Source organism: Anolis sagrei, chromosome 2, assembly GCF_037176765.1.
Source record: "Anolis sagrei isolate rAnoSag1 chromosome 2, rAnoSag1.mat, whole genome shotgun sequence".
Taxonomy (NCBI): domain Eukaryota; kingdom Metazoa; phylum Chordata; class Lepidosauria; order Squamata; family Dactyloidae; genus Anolis; species Anolis sagrei.
Window position 1 is genome coordinate 165220786 of NC_090022.1, and position 18155 is coordinate 165238940.

The 18155-nt window shown below is 41.8% G+C and overlaps 1 protein-coding gene across 2 annotated transcripts in view; it reads left to right on the forward strand.

The window, feature by feature from the left end:
• Positions 1-18155, forward strand: part of SIDT1 (SID1 transmembrane family member 1) — a 67416-nt gene that overhangs the window by 15318 nt on the left and 33943 nt on the right. For both annotated transcript variants that reach the window (XM_067464051.1, XM_067464052.1), the window contains exons 4-13: positions 3596-3641; positions 4975-5076; positions 8495-8578; positions 9065-9158; positions 10491-10562; positions 12402-12495; positions 13979-14022; positions 14612-14683; positions 15834-15982; positions 16367-16440. In XM_067464051.1, the coding sequence (XP_067320152.1) occupies positions 3596-3641; positions 4975-5076; positions 8495-8578; positions 9065-9158; positions 10491-10562; positions 12402-12495; positions 13979-14022; positions 14612-14683; positions 15834-15982; positions 16367-16440 (831 nt within the window). The remainder of the gene's footprint in view (positions 1-3595; positions 3642-4974; positions 5077-8494; positions 8579-9064; positions 9159-10490; positions 10563-12401; positions 12496-13978; positions 14023-14611; positions 14684-15833; positions 15983-16366; positions 16441-18155) is intronic.

Here is an 18155-nt window from a genome sequence, read left to right on the forward strand (position 1 = left end):
ATGAATGAATGAATGAATAGTTATCTGAAATGTTTTTGACTGTATGTAAGTTGTAATTGTGATCATCACCCTAGGTTACATGGAGAAAAGATCAAATCAGTCCGGGCTGCTCTTGCATAGTGAAAGCACTTTTAGCTTACCATATTAAATAATAAATAAACTTTATTTATACCCCGCCACCATCTCCCTGATGGGGACTCAGGACAGCTTACATGAGGCCAAGTCCAAACAACAAATTACAACAGAGTAAAACCGAAAACGCAAACAATAAACAACAACATCATAATTACATAAAACATGTGAATACATAACAATATAAAATTACAATAAGCACAATCACAGTGACAATAGGCGGACTACATATAATGATTAAAAGAAAAACTGATTAAAAACTCGGGTGAGATAAAGGAGAAGCAGGTTATTTGCCGAGGAGGGCTCATTATAGCAGGGGTTGTGGAATCAAGCTTTCCCACAAGGGGGGATGGGGACACACGTATACTCCAATGACAGAAGGTTGAGGCTGAGCAATAGTGTGAAGTTGTGTACCTACTCACCAAAGGCGCAGTGGAAGAGCCAGGTTTTAAGGTTCTTTTCTAGGTTAGGGGCTTTCCTAATCTCTCCAGGTAATGAGTTCCAGAGTCGGGGGGCCATAGAGGAAAAAGCTCTCTCCCTTGTACTTACAAGGCGAGCTTGTGAAACTGGCAGGGACAAAAGTAGGGCCTCCCCAGAAGATTGGAGGGCCTGAGTTGGTTCGGAGATATGGTCACGAAGGTAGGCGGGTCTCAAACCCTTTAGGGCTTTATAGGTGATAACCTGCACCTTGAATTGGGACCGGAAAATAAATGGCAGCCAGTGGGGCTCCTTAAACAGGGGGGTAGACCATAGTTGCTGAGATATAATTTTTACCAAACTATTGATTTCCCCTCTTCATCCATGTTGCCCCCTTTTTTTAAAAAAAAAATGGGAATAATTTCACAATTCCAAGAGTTCAGAACATCCTGAGACTGGGACTTTATCTCTATGCAAGTTCAGAGATGCACAATTAGGTATTTACGTATTTTCAAAATTCACAAACACTGTCTCCTTATACATTCAAAATATTAATTTAAAAGCGAGGATGCATTTGAAATTCCCAGCCTTTTTCTATTTTGTATATTCTGCAAGGGAGAGGTGTACTTTTGACTGGCAGTCCTTGTTTATTGCTGCACAGGCATGCATGAACAAAATGGGCAAAGGAAGTATCGCAAACAATAAGGAAATATTTAATCAAGAAGGGAAATTCCTATCATTGCTTGAATGACCCACGAAACTGCGTAGTTACTTGATGTAATTGTTTTTGTTTTGCAGTTATCACCATTTCAACAACATATTTTTGAAGTGCTTTCAAGACTCTAAAAACAGGAATTCCCTGTTTATTGAAAAGCCGTGTAATTGTGAACAGTTCTGGTTAGAGAGCTCTTAACTTGAACTTCAAGCCTTGTATGATAGTCTCCTTAGTAATGGCTAATGTTTCCAATTTTTCACCTTTATGCATAATTTGGTAGCAACAACAGTTAAAGTGCATCCCATAATCAGAGCAATGTCCTTTGGCACAATAACAATTGATCTCTTAGGGCACTTCCAGACATAAGGAAAAAAACAAGGAGAAATGGGTTAAAACAATCTGCTTCGTTTGGTTTGGTGTGCCCACCTCCAACCCAAACCCCAGGCTTTCCCTTGAGGGTGGCTACATGACATATCAGATTAACCAAAGGTTGATCCGGGATGCTATGCATCCTGGCATTTCAGAGCCCCAAGAAGTGGGATGGCTATGGGGACCAACCCCTGGGACTTTTGAAGCAGTCTCAGGAGTCAGTCCCCACAAGCCCAGCATCTCAAGAAACCTGGGACTTTCAGTAAGGCCTGGATTTGTTGAGGCGTTTAATTAATGCGGCATAAACTGGTAAAACCTGATTTGCTCCACATTAATGGCAGTGAGTTAAACTGCTGAGCTACTGAACTTGCTGATCGAAAGGTCGCAGATTTGAATCCAGGGAGTGATGTAAGCTCCTGCTGTTAGGCGCAGCTTCTGCAAACCTAGCAGTTCAAAAACATGCAAATGTGAGTAGATTTATCGGTACTGCTCCAGTGGGAAGGTAATGGTGCTCCATGCAGTCTTGCTAGCCACATGACCTTGGAGTCGTCTACGGACAATGCTGGCTCTTCGGCTTAGAAATGGAGATAAGTAGCACTCCCAGAGTCAGACACGGCTGGACTTAATGTCAGGGGGAAACCTTTACCTTTACCGAATGTGCTTTTACTGGAGACCTTGTTTGGTAAACACAAGGCAGGTCTCTCATAGAATCATAGAATCAAAGAGTTGGAAGAGACCTCATGGGCTATCCAGTCCAACCCCCTGCCAAGAAGCAGGAATGTTGCATTCAAATCACCCCTGACAGATGGCCATCCAGTCTCTGTTTAAAAGCTTCCAAAGAAGGAGCCTCACCACACTCTGGGGCAGAGAGTTCCACTCATTAAAGATCTGTCTGGAAGGGCCTTTAGAAGCAATCCAAACAGAATTCAAAATGATCTTCACAGATTGGAGAGAAGGGCCAAAACTAACAAAATGAAGTTCAACAGTGACAAATGCAAGATACTCCACTTTGGCAGGAAAAACGAAATGCAAAGATACAGAATGGGGGAAAATGCCTGGCTCGAGAGCAGTACGTGTGAAAAAGATCTTGGAGTCCTCGTGGACAAGAAGTTAAACATGAGCCAACAATGTGATGTGGCGGCAAAAAAAGCCAATGGGATTTTGGCCTGCATCAAGAGGAGCATAGTGTCTAGATCTAGGGAAGTCATGCTACCCCTCTATTCCGCTTTGGTTAGACCACACCTGGAATAAGAGAGATAGTGACAAGCTGGAATGTATCCAGAGGAGGGCGACTAAAATGATCAAGGGTCTGGAGAACAAGCTCTATAAGGAGCGGCTTAAGGAGCTGGGCATGTTTAACCTGAAGAAGAGAAGGCTGAGAAGAGATATGATAGCCATGTATAAATATGTGAAAGGAAGCCATAGGGAGGAGGGAGCAGGCTTGTTTTCTGCTTCCCTGGAGACTAGGACGTGGAACAATGGCTTCAAACTACAAGAAAGAAGATTCCATCTGAACACGAGGAAGAACTTCCTGACTGTGAGAGCCGTTCATCAGTGGAACTCTCTGCCCCGGAGTGTGGTGAGGCTCCTTCTTTGGAAGCTTTTAAACAGAGGCTGGATGGCCATCTGTCAGGGGTGATTTGAATGCAATATTCCTGCTTCTTGGCAGGGGGTTGGACTGGATGGCTCATTAAGTCTCTTCTAACTCTTTGATTCTATGATTCTATGTAGACTTTCATGTTTTTCACTGATACAATCTTTCCTGGGCATTCGATAAAGATGCTTACACAGAAATATGGAGGTGGTTGCAGCAACTTTAATGAATCAGAACTCCTGGGTTCATTTGAGTATAGGTAATTTGAAAGATGAAGGAAACTGTGGGTACACATTTTTCAAGCACCTTCAAAACATTGCTGCCTGCCCTCATTTTATGAATTCTGGTGCATTTTTCCTCTTTTACAGAACAAACAGTGCATTTACATTCAGTGCCAGCCCTTCACAACCGCAGGTAAGAATACTTTTGGCTACATGTATTATTTATTTTATTTTACTTACTCTGAGGTTAGACTACTATGGAATATGTAATTTTTTTCATGATGGATCACTGTGTCTTTGCTTCCCAGCCCCTTGCTTGCTGATGCACCGAGGTATTGCCGCCTCAAAGCCTCCCTGTATTAGGAGTAATGAGCACATCCTTGCTCTCAGCACCTCCACTCCCAAGCCTTTTGCACAGGCCAAAGGACTTGACAGATGGCAGAGGGGTGAATTCATGTGCAAAAAGAAGCGGGCTAATAATTCAGGCTGGCATGGGATATCTGAGACATTAAATGCAGCTCCAGGGGCTGCAAGGCTTTTTTTTAGAGCCCATTTAAAAAAGTACAGGTTTCTGGCTACCTAGCTCAAAATGTAGAATGAATCATCAGACAAATAAAAAACTTGTATACAACAAACTATATCGGTTCTGTTCACATGGCTCATGACATTTGCAAATCATGCTAGTAATTGGTGGCTATGGCAACTAATTGGTGCAATTTGTTCCTTTGTGCCATTTGCAGATATAGTATATATTGAGAAGAACAGCTGGGCACTATAAAATAAACTCCAAAAATACCCACGTGCTTTCAAAGGGGCCTTAAAATTAAAAAATTAAAACTAACTAAGCTAACTTTGCCAGACTGCAAAGCAACCGAGAGTATTGAAATATTCTGCAGTCAACTCTCCGCATTAATGGGCTGTGGATTTGACTATTAATAGGGTTTCTCTGGGAATCATTAAATCCTCAAGGCTGACTCAAGGATCGATTTTCAAAGGACCTAGAACTTCTGAGCAGTTTTTCATTCATAGTTTTTCCACTTTTACAGCCTTCCTAGTAAATGTTTATGTCTTCAGAAAGCCTTCCCTACTTTCGCACTTTGGGTGGGGCGTCTCCAAAATGATCCAAAGATGCTGCCATCCTCAGAAGGCAGCATCCATTGCTGCGATGGGTTGGACCATCTTTGGAGCATTCCCAAGACACTCCCATCTCCAGGAGGTAGTGGCAGGGGGAGAGATCCATTGCCTGGCTTGCCACAGCTGGTCTCACAATGGCGGGAGTAGCTTGGGAACCTTCTCCATCATTGGGAGATGGTTGAAGGAATAATTCCTTATGCCCCCACTTTTGGGAGGCCAAATACTCAAACCATGGAAGTGAAATCTCTGTATGTGGATGACCGATTGGAGTCATTAATCTACTTCCCTTTTGAAACACTTCTCTCCCTTGGTCTCTCTTCATACATCTCACTCTGCACTTATGATATCTATCTTTACAAAAATAATTTTAAATTTCTTTCTTCTTTCCATAGTATTTTTTGTACCACTTCCCTCCAGATGTGGATTCTGTCATTGTAAAAGTGAGGTCCGAAATGGTTTACCCCTGCTCTGTTGTTTCCATCCAAGATACTGTGGTAAGCTTTGAGGGGTTGGAGAGGACTTATGGCTTCCAGCCACCTGGTTGAACATGAATTGTCTAGGGAGAAGGTAGTAAAATGTGGGCTAGACAATGCTACTATTAAGTAGGTTGCAAATTGTCTATCCAGCCAAGTCCAGAGGATATTACCAATGGCTTCTCTTCATCCTGTGGAAAAGTGACCAGTAGGGTGTCACAGAGTTCAGTCCTGGGCCCAGTGCTATTTATCATATTTGTTAATGACTTGAATAGTGGAATAGAAGGCATGCTTATCCGATTTGAAGATGACACCAAACTGGAAGGGATAGCTAAAGCGCCAGAGGACAGAATCATAATCCAAATTGATCTTAATAGTTAAGAACAGGAGTTCTCAAACTTTTAAAACCCCTGAACCCCTTTTAAAGGAAAAGCTTCTCATGGCGGCCCAAGAAACTTTTGGACACAAGGGTCGCATTGTATTTTAAAATTTAACAGATGGCAGATGGATGGAGAATGTTTGTATGAACTAACAGAAAAAATGAACAAATTCCTATGCACAATGCATATGTCTTTTTCGTAGTGCAAAACGATCAATCGATTGATCGATAGAAAGAACAAGACAATGTTTAAAAAGAAGAACTTTTAAAAAGAAGAATTTTAACCAACATAAACTTAACAGTAATTCAGTGGAAGACCCCAAGGGTCATCCAGCCTTTGCAAGAAAAATAATAACAATGATAATGATGATGATGATGATGATGATAATAATAATAATAATAATCATAGAATCATAGAATCAAAGAGTTGGAAGAGACCTCATGGGCCATCCAGTCCAACCCCCTGCCAAGAAGCAGGAATATTGCATTCAAATCACCCCTGACAAATGGCCATCCAGCCTCTGCTTAAAAGCTTCCAAAGAAGGAGCCTCCACCACACTCTGGGGCAGAGAGTTCCACTGTTGAACGGCTTGCACAGTCAGGAAGTTCTTCCTCCTGTTCAGATGGAATCTCCTCTCTTGTAGTTTGAAACCATTGTTCCGCGTCCTAGTCTCCAGGCAGCAGAAAACAAGCTTGCTCCCTCCTCCCTGTGGCTTCCTCTCACATATTTATACATGGCTATCATATCTCCTCTCAGCCTTCTCTTCTTCAGGCTAAACATGCCCAGCTCCTTAAGTCGCTCCTCATAGGGCTTGTTCTCCAGATCCTTGATCATTTTAGTCGCCCTCCTCTGGACACATTCCAGCTTGATAATAATAATAGGAGCAACCCCAGAGGCCACCTAGTCCAACCTGTTTCTGCCATGAGGTAATAGCACAAATCAAAGTGTCCCAACAGGTGACCATCTAGTCCTTGAAATAATAATAATAATAATAACAACAATAATAATAACAACCCAGGGACTATCCAGTCCAACCTGCTTTTGCCTTTCAGTAAAAGCACAGACAAAGGACCCCTAACAGATTGTCACCCAGCCTTTGCAATAATAATAACAACAATAATAACAACAGCAATCCCAGGGACCACCCAGTCCAACTTCTTTCTGCTAAGTCAAAGCGGCAGCAGGGAGGCCTTACAGGCTGAGCTGTCAGCGGTGTTGTGAAGGCCCCACAAGCTGTGCCAATCCCCCCCCCCCCTCCAGCTTCCTAGGCACGGGGGAGCAGGGGGCATGGGCCTCCCATGGAGCCCCTGACTGTGTTTCGCGGATAACAGTTTGAAAATCACTTTTAGAAAACTGCACCAGAAGTAGCAAAATGAATTTCAACAGGAAAAAATGTAGAGTACTTCACTTAGATAATGCAAATGAAATGCACAGATACGGAATGGGTGACACATGGCTTGAAAACAGTTCATGTGAAGGACTCTAAGTGTCTTAATAGATCTCAAACTAAAGTCAACAATGCGATGCGGTAGCTGAAAAAGCCAATGCTATTCTAGGCTACATTAATAGGGGTATAGTGCCTAGATCAAGGGAAATCATAGTCCCAATTCTATTCAACTTTGGTCAGATATCACCTGGAATACTGTGTCCAGTTCTGGACACCACAGTTCAAGAAGAATAGTCACAAGCTGGAACATGTGTGGAGAAGGGTAACCAAAATGATTCAAGATTTGCAAGCCAAGCCCTACAAGAAGCAGCTTGGGGAGCTAGGAGAAAATAAGGCTGAATGGAGACATGCTAGCCATGTTTAAATATTTGAAAAGATGTCACATTGAGGAGGGAGTAGGTTTGATTTCTGCTGCTCTAGACTAGGACATGGAACAATGGATGCAAAATTTAGAAGAACAGATCCCACCTAAATATCAGGAAGAACTTCATGACAGTACATTGTTTGGCACTGGAATATGCTGTCTTGCATTGTGGAGACTTCTTCTCTGGACATTTTTGAGCAGAGGCTGGATGACCATCTGTTGGGAGTGTTTAATTGTGTTTTCCTGCATGCCACCAGGAGCAAGGTGGCATGCAGGAAAACACAATGAAGATGTTTCATGAAGATGTACTTCTGGAAAGTGTTAGATTTCACCTCTCAGCAATTGGCAGGGATATCCACAGCATTTATTTCCTCTACCCAACTTGCAACTTTATGAAAAGATCAGTCTGACATGATCAGCTTTTGAGGAAGAGTAGATATTTGGTGCTTAAGTTGCTGGACCTTCTTTGACAAAAGGGCCACCAAGTTGCACTTTCTGCAGGTGTAGCTACCATAACTCTGGCAAGAGCACAACCATATTTCAGCTGTTGAAGGTGAATGCAGTAGGATCTTCCTATTTCATAAACTTAGATAAACACAGAATTCCAAGACTCCCCCCTCAAAACTATCCTGCTAAACGCCCATGCAAACTGTTTGCTAGCCTTGCCTGTTAGCCAATAACTTGTTCACTCAACTCCAGGGACCAGGGCTGCAGCTATATATGTACTGTGTACAGTAGTTAACATTTTGTAACAAAATTTGAAAAATGTTCAGTTCCAGGTTTGAAAGTGATATTTTTTTGTTTAATTTTGCAGAACTTATTTTGAAAGTAATTGTTAAACTCCAGAAACTTCATTTTTTAATCCTTTTATTTCCTGAAACTCAAAAGTTTGTAATTTTTCTTAATGAAAATAATGAAGTTTTTAAACTTACAAAACAAAGTTTTTGCAGTTTAATAAACTTCATGCAGTCATGCTGGCCACATGACCTTGGAGGTGTCTATGGACTTAGAAATGGAGATGAGCACCACACCCCAGAATCAGACATGACTGGACTTAATGTCAGGGGACAACCTTTACCTTTTTAAAACCTTTTCCATGTTTTTATGATAGATCCAATCAGGGAATGACCTTTATAACCCAGGGACAAAAATTGTGATACATAGTGTTATTTGATGGAGGCTTTGTGTAAATAAACATTACTGAAGAAGGTAAAGTAATTAATTAATAAGCTTGTCCAATTGTTGCAGTGTCCAGTTTATGATTTGGACCATAATGTGGAATTTAATGGAGTTTACCAGTCCATGACGAAACAGGCAGCCATCACAGTACAGGTGAGTTGCTGGTGCTGTTCATTATGCTATTTTTCAGTGATGTGTTTAGTTACTGTTTTCTTGGTAATAATATGTTCAGAGGGGGATACTGCACAGTGGAGGAGAGGTATAGTCATGTGGATTCAGCCTATGTGAAGGGATTACAAATAATTTACAGGAGGATTGCTTTATAGTGTCTTTTGCATTTCTCACAGACATTTCCTAGTGCATTATATGTAATTGGCTACTTGGATGAACTATAGAGCCTTTTTTAATGGCAAAATAGTAATGGTATATATAACTTGTTAATCATATGTAAGCAATGGACTGTGGTAACAATAACACGTAATGACCTGTTCGGGCGATCAGAGAAAGAAGCATAGTAATTACTTCTTTTAAACATCTTGTGTCTGGGAATATGAGGTAGCTTTGCAGAATGAGTTATCTAACATCCACCACTAACATGGAGTACCTAGCCTTAAAGATTTTATTTTCTATCTTATGCAGAAAAAGGACTTCCAAGGCAAGCAGTTTTTTGTTGTGTTTGTTATAAAGCCAGAAGACTATGCCTGTGGGGGATCGATGCCATCCTCCATTAAAGGTAAGATGTCTAATGCCAAAGGGACTATTCACCCTGTCTTGGACACTGTTCGTGGAAGGTTGATACTCTTCATGGATTGTTATCTGTCCTACATTGCATGCAGTAGATACATAGTCGAATGCAGCAGGATCCCAAAGAAGCAAAGAAGGGGCCACATAAATAAAACAGAATTTTCGTATTTGGGCATCCTCGTGGGAAACTTATAAATAATATGTTGCAGAGTTTTACCAAATATGAGATTGACAATTTGAGGGTAGAAAAACAGGTGATCCTCTTGTTACTCCTTCCATCTTCTATACCATTAAATTGTCTTCAAGATAAGTGAGGAATTGGTTGGACCTGATATTCTTGGCAAGGTTTGTCTTCCAACCAATATCAGAATAATTGAAATCTCCCATTACTACTACATCTTTCCTTTCTGAATGCGTTCTAGGAAGACATCATCCAAGTCTTCAGTTTAGCTTGGAGGTCTGTAGCAGACCTCTACAATGACATCACATTTTCCCCTGTAATTCTTACACAGACACTTTTAAGTTGGTTTCCACACTATGGATACCCCACTTTCAGATTATTATGCTTTCCCTCTCTCCTTGGTGATAATAATAACCCAAAAAACCAGTAGACCAAACATAATAACAGTGAGCATGTACATAAAATGTACACAACTTTAGAGCTGATTTGGATAAATATGTCTGTGGTACTTTTTTTTTTTTTTTTGTCGTGTCAGGAGCAACCGCTGTTGTGAGAGAATTGGCCGTCTGCAAGGACGTTGCCCAGGGGACACATGGATGATTTTTGATGTTTTATCATCCTTGTGGGAGGCTTCTCTCATTTCCCCGCACGAGAAGTTGGAGCTAATAGAGGGAGCTCATCCGCCTCTCCCCAGATTCGAACCTGCGACCTGTCGGTCTTCAGTCCTGCCAGCACAGTGCTTTAACCCACTGCGCCACCGGGTGCTCCGTCTGTGGTATGACTTTTTGCTTTTGGAAAAATCTGTTGTGGACCACATGTCAACTACACACCAGTAGTACCACAGTCGTCTGTGGTACGACTGGTGTGCAGTTGACATGTGGTCCACAACAGATTTTTCCAAAAGCAAGCTGGCCCTCTTGTTGAAAACATTTTGAACTTCCTTCTAATTTCTCTTATTTTTTTACATCCTGCTTTTTTGTGCATCTTTCAGACCAGCATCATTCATAAAAAATTGGAGACATCTCCAGAGTGATGAAGGATTGTATAGCATGCTAGTTTGTCATGTACAGCTGAATGTGAATCCTAAATTCTGATTGTCCAAGAACTGAATTAAAATGAATTCTGCTTCTCCTTTTACAGGAATGGCTAATCATACTTGGAACCTCCAGAGGATGAAGACCCTTGAAGTGACAATTGTTCCTTCAGTGAAAGGTTCTTGGTAGTAATTATACACCTTTTCACAATTAGCATCAGAAAGTTCAGTAGCCCTGAACGGTTTGGGACCCACGTACCTGCGTGACCGCACGATCTGGAGAGGCCCTGCTCCCGCTCCCACCCCCTTCGCAGGCACGATTGGTGGGGACGAGGGAAATGGCCCCCAACTCTGGAACTTACTTTCCAAGGATATCAGACAAGCCCCACATTGGCAGTCTTTAGGAGGAGCCTGAAAACGTAGCTGTTTCAGTGTGCCTTCCCTGAATAAGGAAACAATGCCCTGCTCTGATTAATTCTCTGCAATTGTCCTCAGAAGCACTTTACTACCCGTTGGGTTGGTCTCCCTACATTATCTTTTAAAACCCTTCTGCTTAGATACATCCTACCTCTGTTCACACCCAGTGTTTATTTTAAAAATTTTAATTTATTACATCTGGCCCGGTCATAAGGTTTTAAATTCTCTGTGTTATTGTTTATATGTGAGTTATATTAATTGTCCTGTTTTATTTGCTTGCTGTTTTTTTTTTCTTTTTTTTTTTTTTTTACTGATGTGTTGTTGGGCTTGGCCTCATGTAAGCCGCCCCGAGTACCCTTGCGGAGATGGTGGCGCGGTATAAATAAAGTTATTATTATTATTATTATTATTATTATTATTATTATTAGGGAAGGGTAGAATAATAGAATCATAGAGTTGGAAGAGACCTCGTGGACCATCCAGTCCAACTCCCTGCCAAGAAGCAGGAAAATCGCATTCAAAGCACCCCTGACAGATTGCCAGATGGTAATCTATAGAAGTGGTCACTATAAAGTAAAGTAATTGTACTAATTTTAAAGGCCAAGTAATTGTGATATGAAATTGTTAAATTCCTTTTTAAACATTAACATGCAAGTTCTTTGGGTGGGGTTGGAGATAATTGTGGAGATAGTTGGCGCAGCTGGCTGAGTGTCAGCTGCATTAAGATCACTCTGACCAAAAGGTCATGAGTTCGAAGCCAGTCCGGGTTGGAGTGGGTTTCCAACCAATTGTGTGTAGCCTGTTGTCAACCTTTGCAACCCGAAAGACAGTTGCATCTGTCAAGTAGGAAAATTAGGTACCACCTTAAAAAAAGTGTGGGGAGGCTAAATTAACTGATTTATGAGGCCATAAAGAAGACTCCAGCAAAGCATTCCAGCGGGGAAGCATGCGGGGAATGCGGAAGTGCTTCATCAGTGTCGCAGATAGACGATGAAAGCGACAACTCCCCTGGCAGCCAGAAAATGTTAAATAGCCTCTGTGTATGTATGTTTGTATGTCAAAAATTGGCATTGAATGTTTGCCATATATGTGTACGCTGTAATCCACCCTGAGTCCCCTGCGGGGTGAGAAGGGCGGAATATAAAAGCTGTAAATAATAATAATAATAATAATAATAATAATAATAATTGGAATTTTAACCAGCATGAAAAGATAGTTTGATCTGTTCCTTCTTTGCTGAAGTCCCCACCCCTCAATTACTTTGGTGAGAAGTTGCTGGTTGGTAAAATGGGAGATTTCCTCCCAGTGCAGATATAAACTTTTAGAAGAGATTTTTTTTTCCTTTTGGGCACAAGAGAGGAAAGGGATTCTATCATGCCTGCTCTAATCCTATTACTTGCAACTAGGATGAGTAAAGATGAGTTTAGTTTGTCTTCATGAACAAAAAAAATCAGAACCTCATTGTATACACTCAATACCTGGTCTGTTTCAGTTGTAGGACAGATAAATACCTTGGATTATACATGGCTCTCCTTTCGGTTTCAGGACAAATTTAATTATTTTTTATAATGGAACAAAAACATCTATTCTTCTTCTTCCAGGTTCTGTGTATGTGCACGCCATCCTTTTCAGCTTTCTAAGCTTCTTCTCCTTTTATCTGGGTGCGCTGGTGGTTGCATTTGTGCAGTACTGCAGGTGGGTGAAGCATTTCGGCAACACCATTTTAGAGGGTATGCCTCTTGTTTCTTTTTCTGATGGGCCTAATAATCATTTAGGAAATTATGAGCATGCAAGAAAATTTACCACTGCTCAGATGTCTTTGGCACAGTTTACCTTTTCCCAGGTGTCAAAAAGAGAGGCAGTGGAAAGTCGGATTTCCTTTCTATATCTCTAATACCATTCTCCTTGTCATATAAAGAAGCAAAGAAGAATTAGGAAATTTATTTATTTATCGTGTCAGGAGCGAAGCAAAACAGTTGTATTGCATTAAAAACAATCAAACAAACAAATAAACAAAACTCAAACTTTGCAAGCTTGGTATTCTATTAAATGTCCTTTGACCAGTATCTGGCCACTTGGAGTGCCTCTGGTGTTGCTGCAAGAAGGTCCTCCACTGAGCATGTGGCAGGGCTCAGGTTGCATTGCAGCAGGTGGTCTGTGGTTTGCTCTTCTCCACACTCGCATGTTGTGGATTCCGCTTTGTAGCCCCATTTCTTAAGGTTGGCTCTGCATCTCATGGTGCCAGAGCGCAGCCTGTTCAGTGCCTTCCAAGTCGCCCAGTTTTCTGTGAGCCCAGCGGGGGAGTCTCTCATTTGGTATCAGGTTTGAGCCTACCACTTTTGGACTCTCACTTGCTGAGGTGTTCCAGTGAGTGTCTCTGTAGATCTTAGAAAACTATTTCTTGATTTAAGTCGTTGGCGATACCCAAACAGGGGATAAGCTGGAGACGTCACTGCCTTGGTCCTTTCACTATTGGTTGCTACTCCCTGACGGATGTCAGGTGGTGCAATGCCGGCTAAGCAGTGTAATTTCTCCAGTGTTGTAGGGCGCAGACACCTCGTGATAATGCGGCATGTCTCATTAAGAGCCACATCCACTGTTTTAGCATGGTGAGATGTGTTCCACACTGGGTATGCATACTCAGCAGCAGAGGAGCATAGCGCAAGGGCAGATGTATGTCTTCACTGTGTCTGGTTGTGATCCCCAGGTTGTGCCAGTCAGCTTTCGTATGGTATTGTTTCTAGCGCCCACTTTTTGCTTGATATTCAGGCAGTGCTTTGGAAATAGATGTAGTTTTGAGATCTCATTTCTGTGAGAACTGTATCACTCACTCCTTTGCTGGTGAGTTTCACCTAGTCTACACTTCCACCTCACCTAAAGGAGAAAGCTTCACATCTGGAAACCAAGATGTGAAGAAGGACTGTGTAGTGCACATGTTTCTCCTCAGCTCACATTCCTTGTAATTGCTGTGAACTCCAGATAAAACAAATGTTCCTTGAGTGTGTACGATGCATAGTCTAGCCAGGCAATTCTGTAGATGAGGGAGGAAAAGATTACGGTGGTATGGGCTTTTACCCATAGCATTCCATCATCTACTTCTAGTAGCTAAAGTCTGAAATACCAGATCAGATAATTGGACAAGTCTATATTTATATTTATTTTTTATGTTTGATTTCAGAATTTATAGGAAGACTTCAACCAGAGGGCACAGTCCGGATGAAGGTATCATTCTAATGCATTGTAGAGATATCGCAAAGCTAAAAGGCATTTTGTGTGTCATTGTGTGCAGTCTTCTGCAAGCAGCAGAAATACTCCGTAAAATATTTTTCAGGGTGAAGAATTTCTCATTCTTTGGACTCAGTACATAGAATCATAGAATCCTAGAATTGGAAGAGACCTCATGGGCCATCCTGTCCAACCCCCCTGCCAAGAAGCAGGAAAATTGCATTCAAAGCACCCCTGACAGATGGTCATCCAGCCTCTGTTTGATGATCACTTGTTGGCCTGCTGGGTGTAAATTTGGTGTCAATTTATCCAGTGATTTTTGAGTTCTGTTAATCCCACAAACGAACATTACATTTTTATTTATATAGATTATAACAGCCTACCAGCCACAACAGGAAGGTAGTTTGCTTTTTTTTCTTCGTAATCATGCAGCCACCCTGTAAGTTCCCATGCTTGGTTCCCAATGTAGAATTCCTTTTGCAAATCCCAATAGTTCTCCAAGTGGCAGGAGTCTGTTTTGATAACTGGTAGCTTTTGACCAATCAGATAAAAATAGAAGAGTATTCTCTGTTTGTTCTCATTGTAGGGTCTGGGACAGTGGCTGCCTCTCATCCCATCGCTGCCAGCACTCCAGAAGGAAGCAGCTATGGAGCTATTGGTACAGAAACCCTGGAAGCTGTAGATATTATTGACTGTTCAGATGTCAGATGTGCTATGTAACAGCTTTTGAGAGCTAGTGTCAAATGTACAGCAGCAAGGAAGGATGTGTAATAGGGTGCAAAACAGGAAACAGCATATACTCTGGGTTACACAGAAAAAGCATTGATTGCATGGGATGGAAGACTGGTGGAGGGATGGATGGATGGTGGGAGAAAAAGACTTCAGTTTGGAGTGATGCTTATTCAGAAACCTTTTACTACTGCCATTTTTCATGACTCCAATATTGAGCCAAAGGGACCTCATTTGGGGTCAGTGTCCATAGTTTAAGAAGCTGTGATATAAAGAACCTTCCCATTTGTAGGAAAGAGCAGTGTAGAAAATGTAATTTCTAGGATAAAAAAGGGTAAGGAATCTAACAGTTAAAAGTAGTGCTTGGCTTTCATCAGAAAGAAACACATAAAGGCAGTTGGAGCAGAAGATAGAATCATAGAATCCTAGAGTTGGAAGAGACCTCATGGGTCATCCAGTCCAACCCCCTGCCAAGAAGCAGAAATATTGCATTCAAATCACCCCTGACAGATGGCCATTCAGCCTCTGTTTAAAGAAGGAGCCTCCACCACACTCCGGGGCAGAGAGTTCCACTGCTGAACGGCTCTCACAGTCAGGAAGTTCTTCCTCATGTTCAGATGGAATCTCCTTTCTTGTAGTTTGAAGCCATTGTTTCACGTCCTAGTCTCCAGGGAAGCAGAAAACAAGCTTGCTCCCTCCTCCCTGTGGCTTCCTCTCACATATTTATACATGGCTATCATATCTCCTCTCAGCCTTCTCTTCTTCAGGCTAAACTTGCCCAACTCCTTAAGCCGCTCCTCATAGGGCTTGTTCTCCAGACCCTTGATCATTTTAGTTGCTTCTACATCCCTATGGGCAAGAGGCCACACATGCTTGAAAACAGTTCTGCAGAACCCAGTCTTCCTAATAGTAGCAATAGCAATCTACTGATGAAGTTCCCTTGCTCCCATGTCATGTGATCCCCAATACATCACGCAGACACTTCCCTGTCATGATATTTTAATGTGTTTCATTTCAGAGTGCATTTGTTTTCCAGAAAGAGGCATCTCATATTCCAGATATTTCTGTATTATTTCCAGATGAGTCAGGCTCCAGCGGTGGACAGCAATTATCTTCTCTGGATCATAGACCTCCTTGTGACTTGGATACAGACAGCTCTGTAGAAGAGGAAAGCGATTTTGATACCATGCCTGAAATTGAAAGTGACAAGAATGTCATCCGCACCAAGGTAGATTATTCACCTCAGGAATGCCACCCACTCTCTGTACTGTGGTCATCTGAGGAGGCTCTTTGGCCACGATTCCTGGCATCTGAATTGCAGCAGACAGGTGGCTGCAAGACCTATAAGCCAGATGAAATAAAGCCATCCAAGAAGTCAGTGAAGCACCACTCGGTTTTCACACCCTTCTCTTATGTGCTCAGTCTGTACATATATCTGGACCATAAACTGTTAATATCATTTAAAATATGGAGATTTGTCCATCTAACACCTTCTTGTCACAGCTTAAAGGTTTCTAGAGCAGACACCACCACCCTGACTTGCACTTTGCCTGCTAATTTCCTCTCTTCTGAAGCGTCACAAAATATGAATGTTTCCATCCTTTTTTTCTAGATGTTTCTCTATCTGTCTGATTTGTCCAGGAAGGATCGAAGAATTGTCAGTAAAAAATACAAAATTTATTTCTGGTAAGTAGCGATTTTAGGCTAGTTCCTAACTCAGTCCACCTTTTTGTATTGTGGCTTTACTACTAACTGGTGTGAGAGAATTGGCCATCTGCAAGGACGTCGCCCAGGGGATGCCCAGATGTTTTACCATCCTGTGGAAGGCTTCTCTCATGAGAAGCTGGCGCTGACAGAGGGAGTTCGCCTCGCTCCCCGGATTCGAACCACTGACCTTTCAGTCAGCAGTCCTGCCAATACAAAGGTTTAACTTCTCAATGCCTTCAGTGATTGAATGAAAGATTCTCCTTGACTACACTTTGCACAAAATGTCCTTAGACGCACTTTATTTTATGGGTTATGCAATGAAATCTTTCCTCATTCCTGGAGCCTCCTCCTTATAAGTTACTCTGCCCTATCTCCCAGTGTTTTTAATATTTTCTATAATTTTATCCATGCATCTGGCCCTGCCTAGTGAAATTTCCTGTATTTTTAATGCTTGATTTTATATTGTGTTGTATCTTATTTCGGTTTTGTATTTTATGTATTTTGCTTGTTTTATTGTGTTTGTGTTATAGCTTGTATTGTATTGATGGACATGGCCTCATGTAAGCCACACCGAGTCCCCCTGGGGGAGATGGAGCAGGGTATAAATAGAATCATCGAATCAAAGAGTTGGAAGAGACCTCGTGGGCCATCCAGTCCAACCTCCTGCCAAGAAGCAGGAAAATTGCATTCAAATCAATTTGACAGATGGCCATCCAGCATCTGTTTAAAAGCTTCCAAAGAAGGAGCCTCCACCACACTTGGGGCAGGGAGTTCCACCGCTGAACAGCTCTCACAGTCAGGAAGTTCTTCCTCATGTTCAGATGGAATCTCCTTTCTTGTAGTTTGCAGCCATTGTTTCATGTCCTAGTCTCCAGGGCAGCAGTAAACAAGCTTGCTCCCTCCTCCCTGTGGCTTCCTCTCACATATTTATACATGGCTATCATATCTCCTCTCAGCCTTCTCTTCTTCAGGCTAAACATTCCCAGATCCTTAAGCCGCTCCTAAAAGGGCTTGTTCTCCAGACCCTTGATCATTTTAGTTGCCCTCCTCTGGACACATTCCAGCTTGTCAATATCTCTCTTGAATTGTGGTGCCCAGAATTGGACACAATATTCCAGATGTGGTCTAACCAAAGCAGAATAGAGGGGTAGCATTACTTCCCTAGATCTAGAAACTAGGCTCCAATTGATGCAGGCCAAAATCCCTTTGGCTTTTTTTGCCGCCACATCACATTTTTGGCTCATGTTTAACTTGTTGTCCATGAGGACTCCGAGATCTTTTTCACACGTACTGCTCTCGAGCCAGGCATTGTCCTCCATTCTGTATCTTTGCATTTCGTTTTTCCTGCCAAAGTGGAGTATCTTGCATATTATTATTATTATTATTATTATTATTATTATTATTATTACCCATTGTGCCACCGGGGGCTCCTAATTAAAAAAACAACTACAAGGCCAAAGGTGAAGGCACAGTAACAAATTCATCAGAGTGAAACATGTTTGAAGATAGTGCTAGTAAAATGATCATTTCGCCAACTAGAGACTTTTCCTTCTATTGTGATTTAGTTTAAGAGTAAATATACCTGGAATCCAATGCAAATACTATATAAACTGAGTCAATTGATAAACCACAAGAATCTCTTGTGTTTCAAAATAATTTCATGATTCCAATAACACTAAAAAGCATTGTAACTG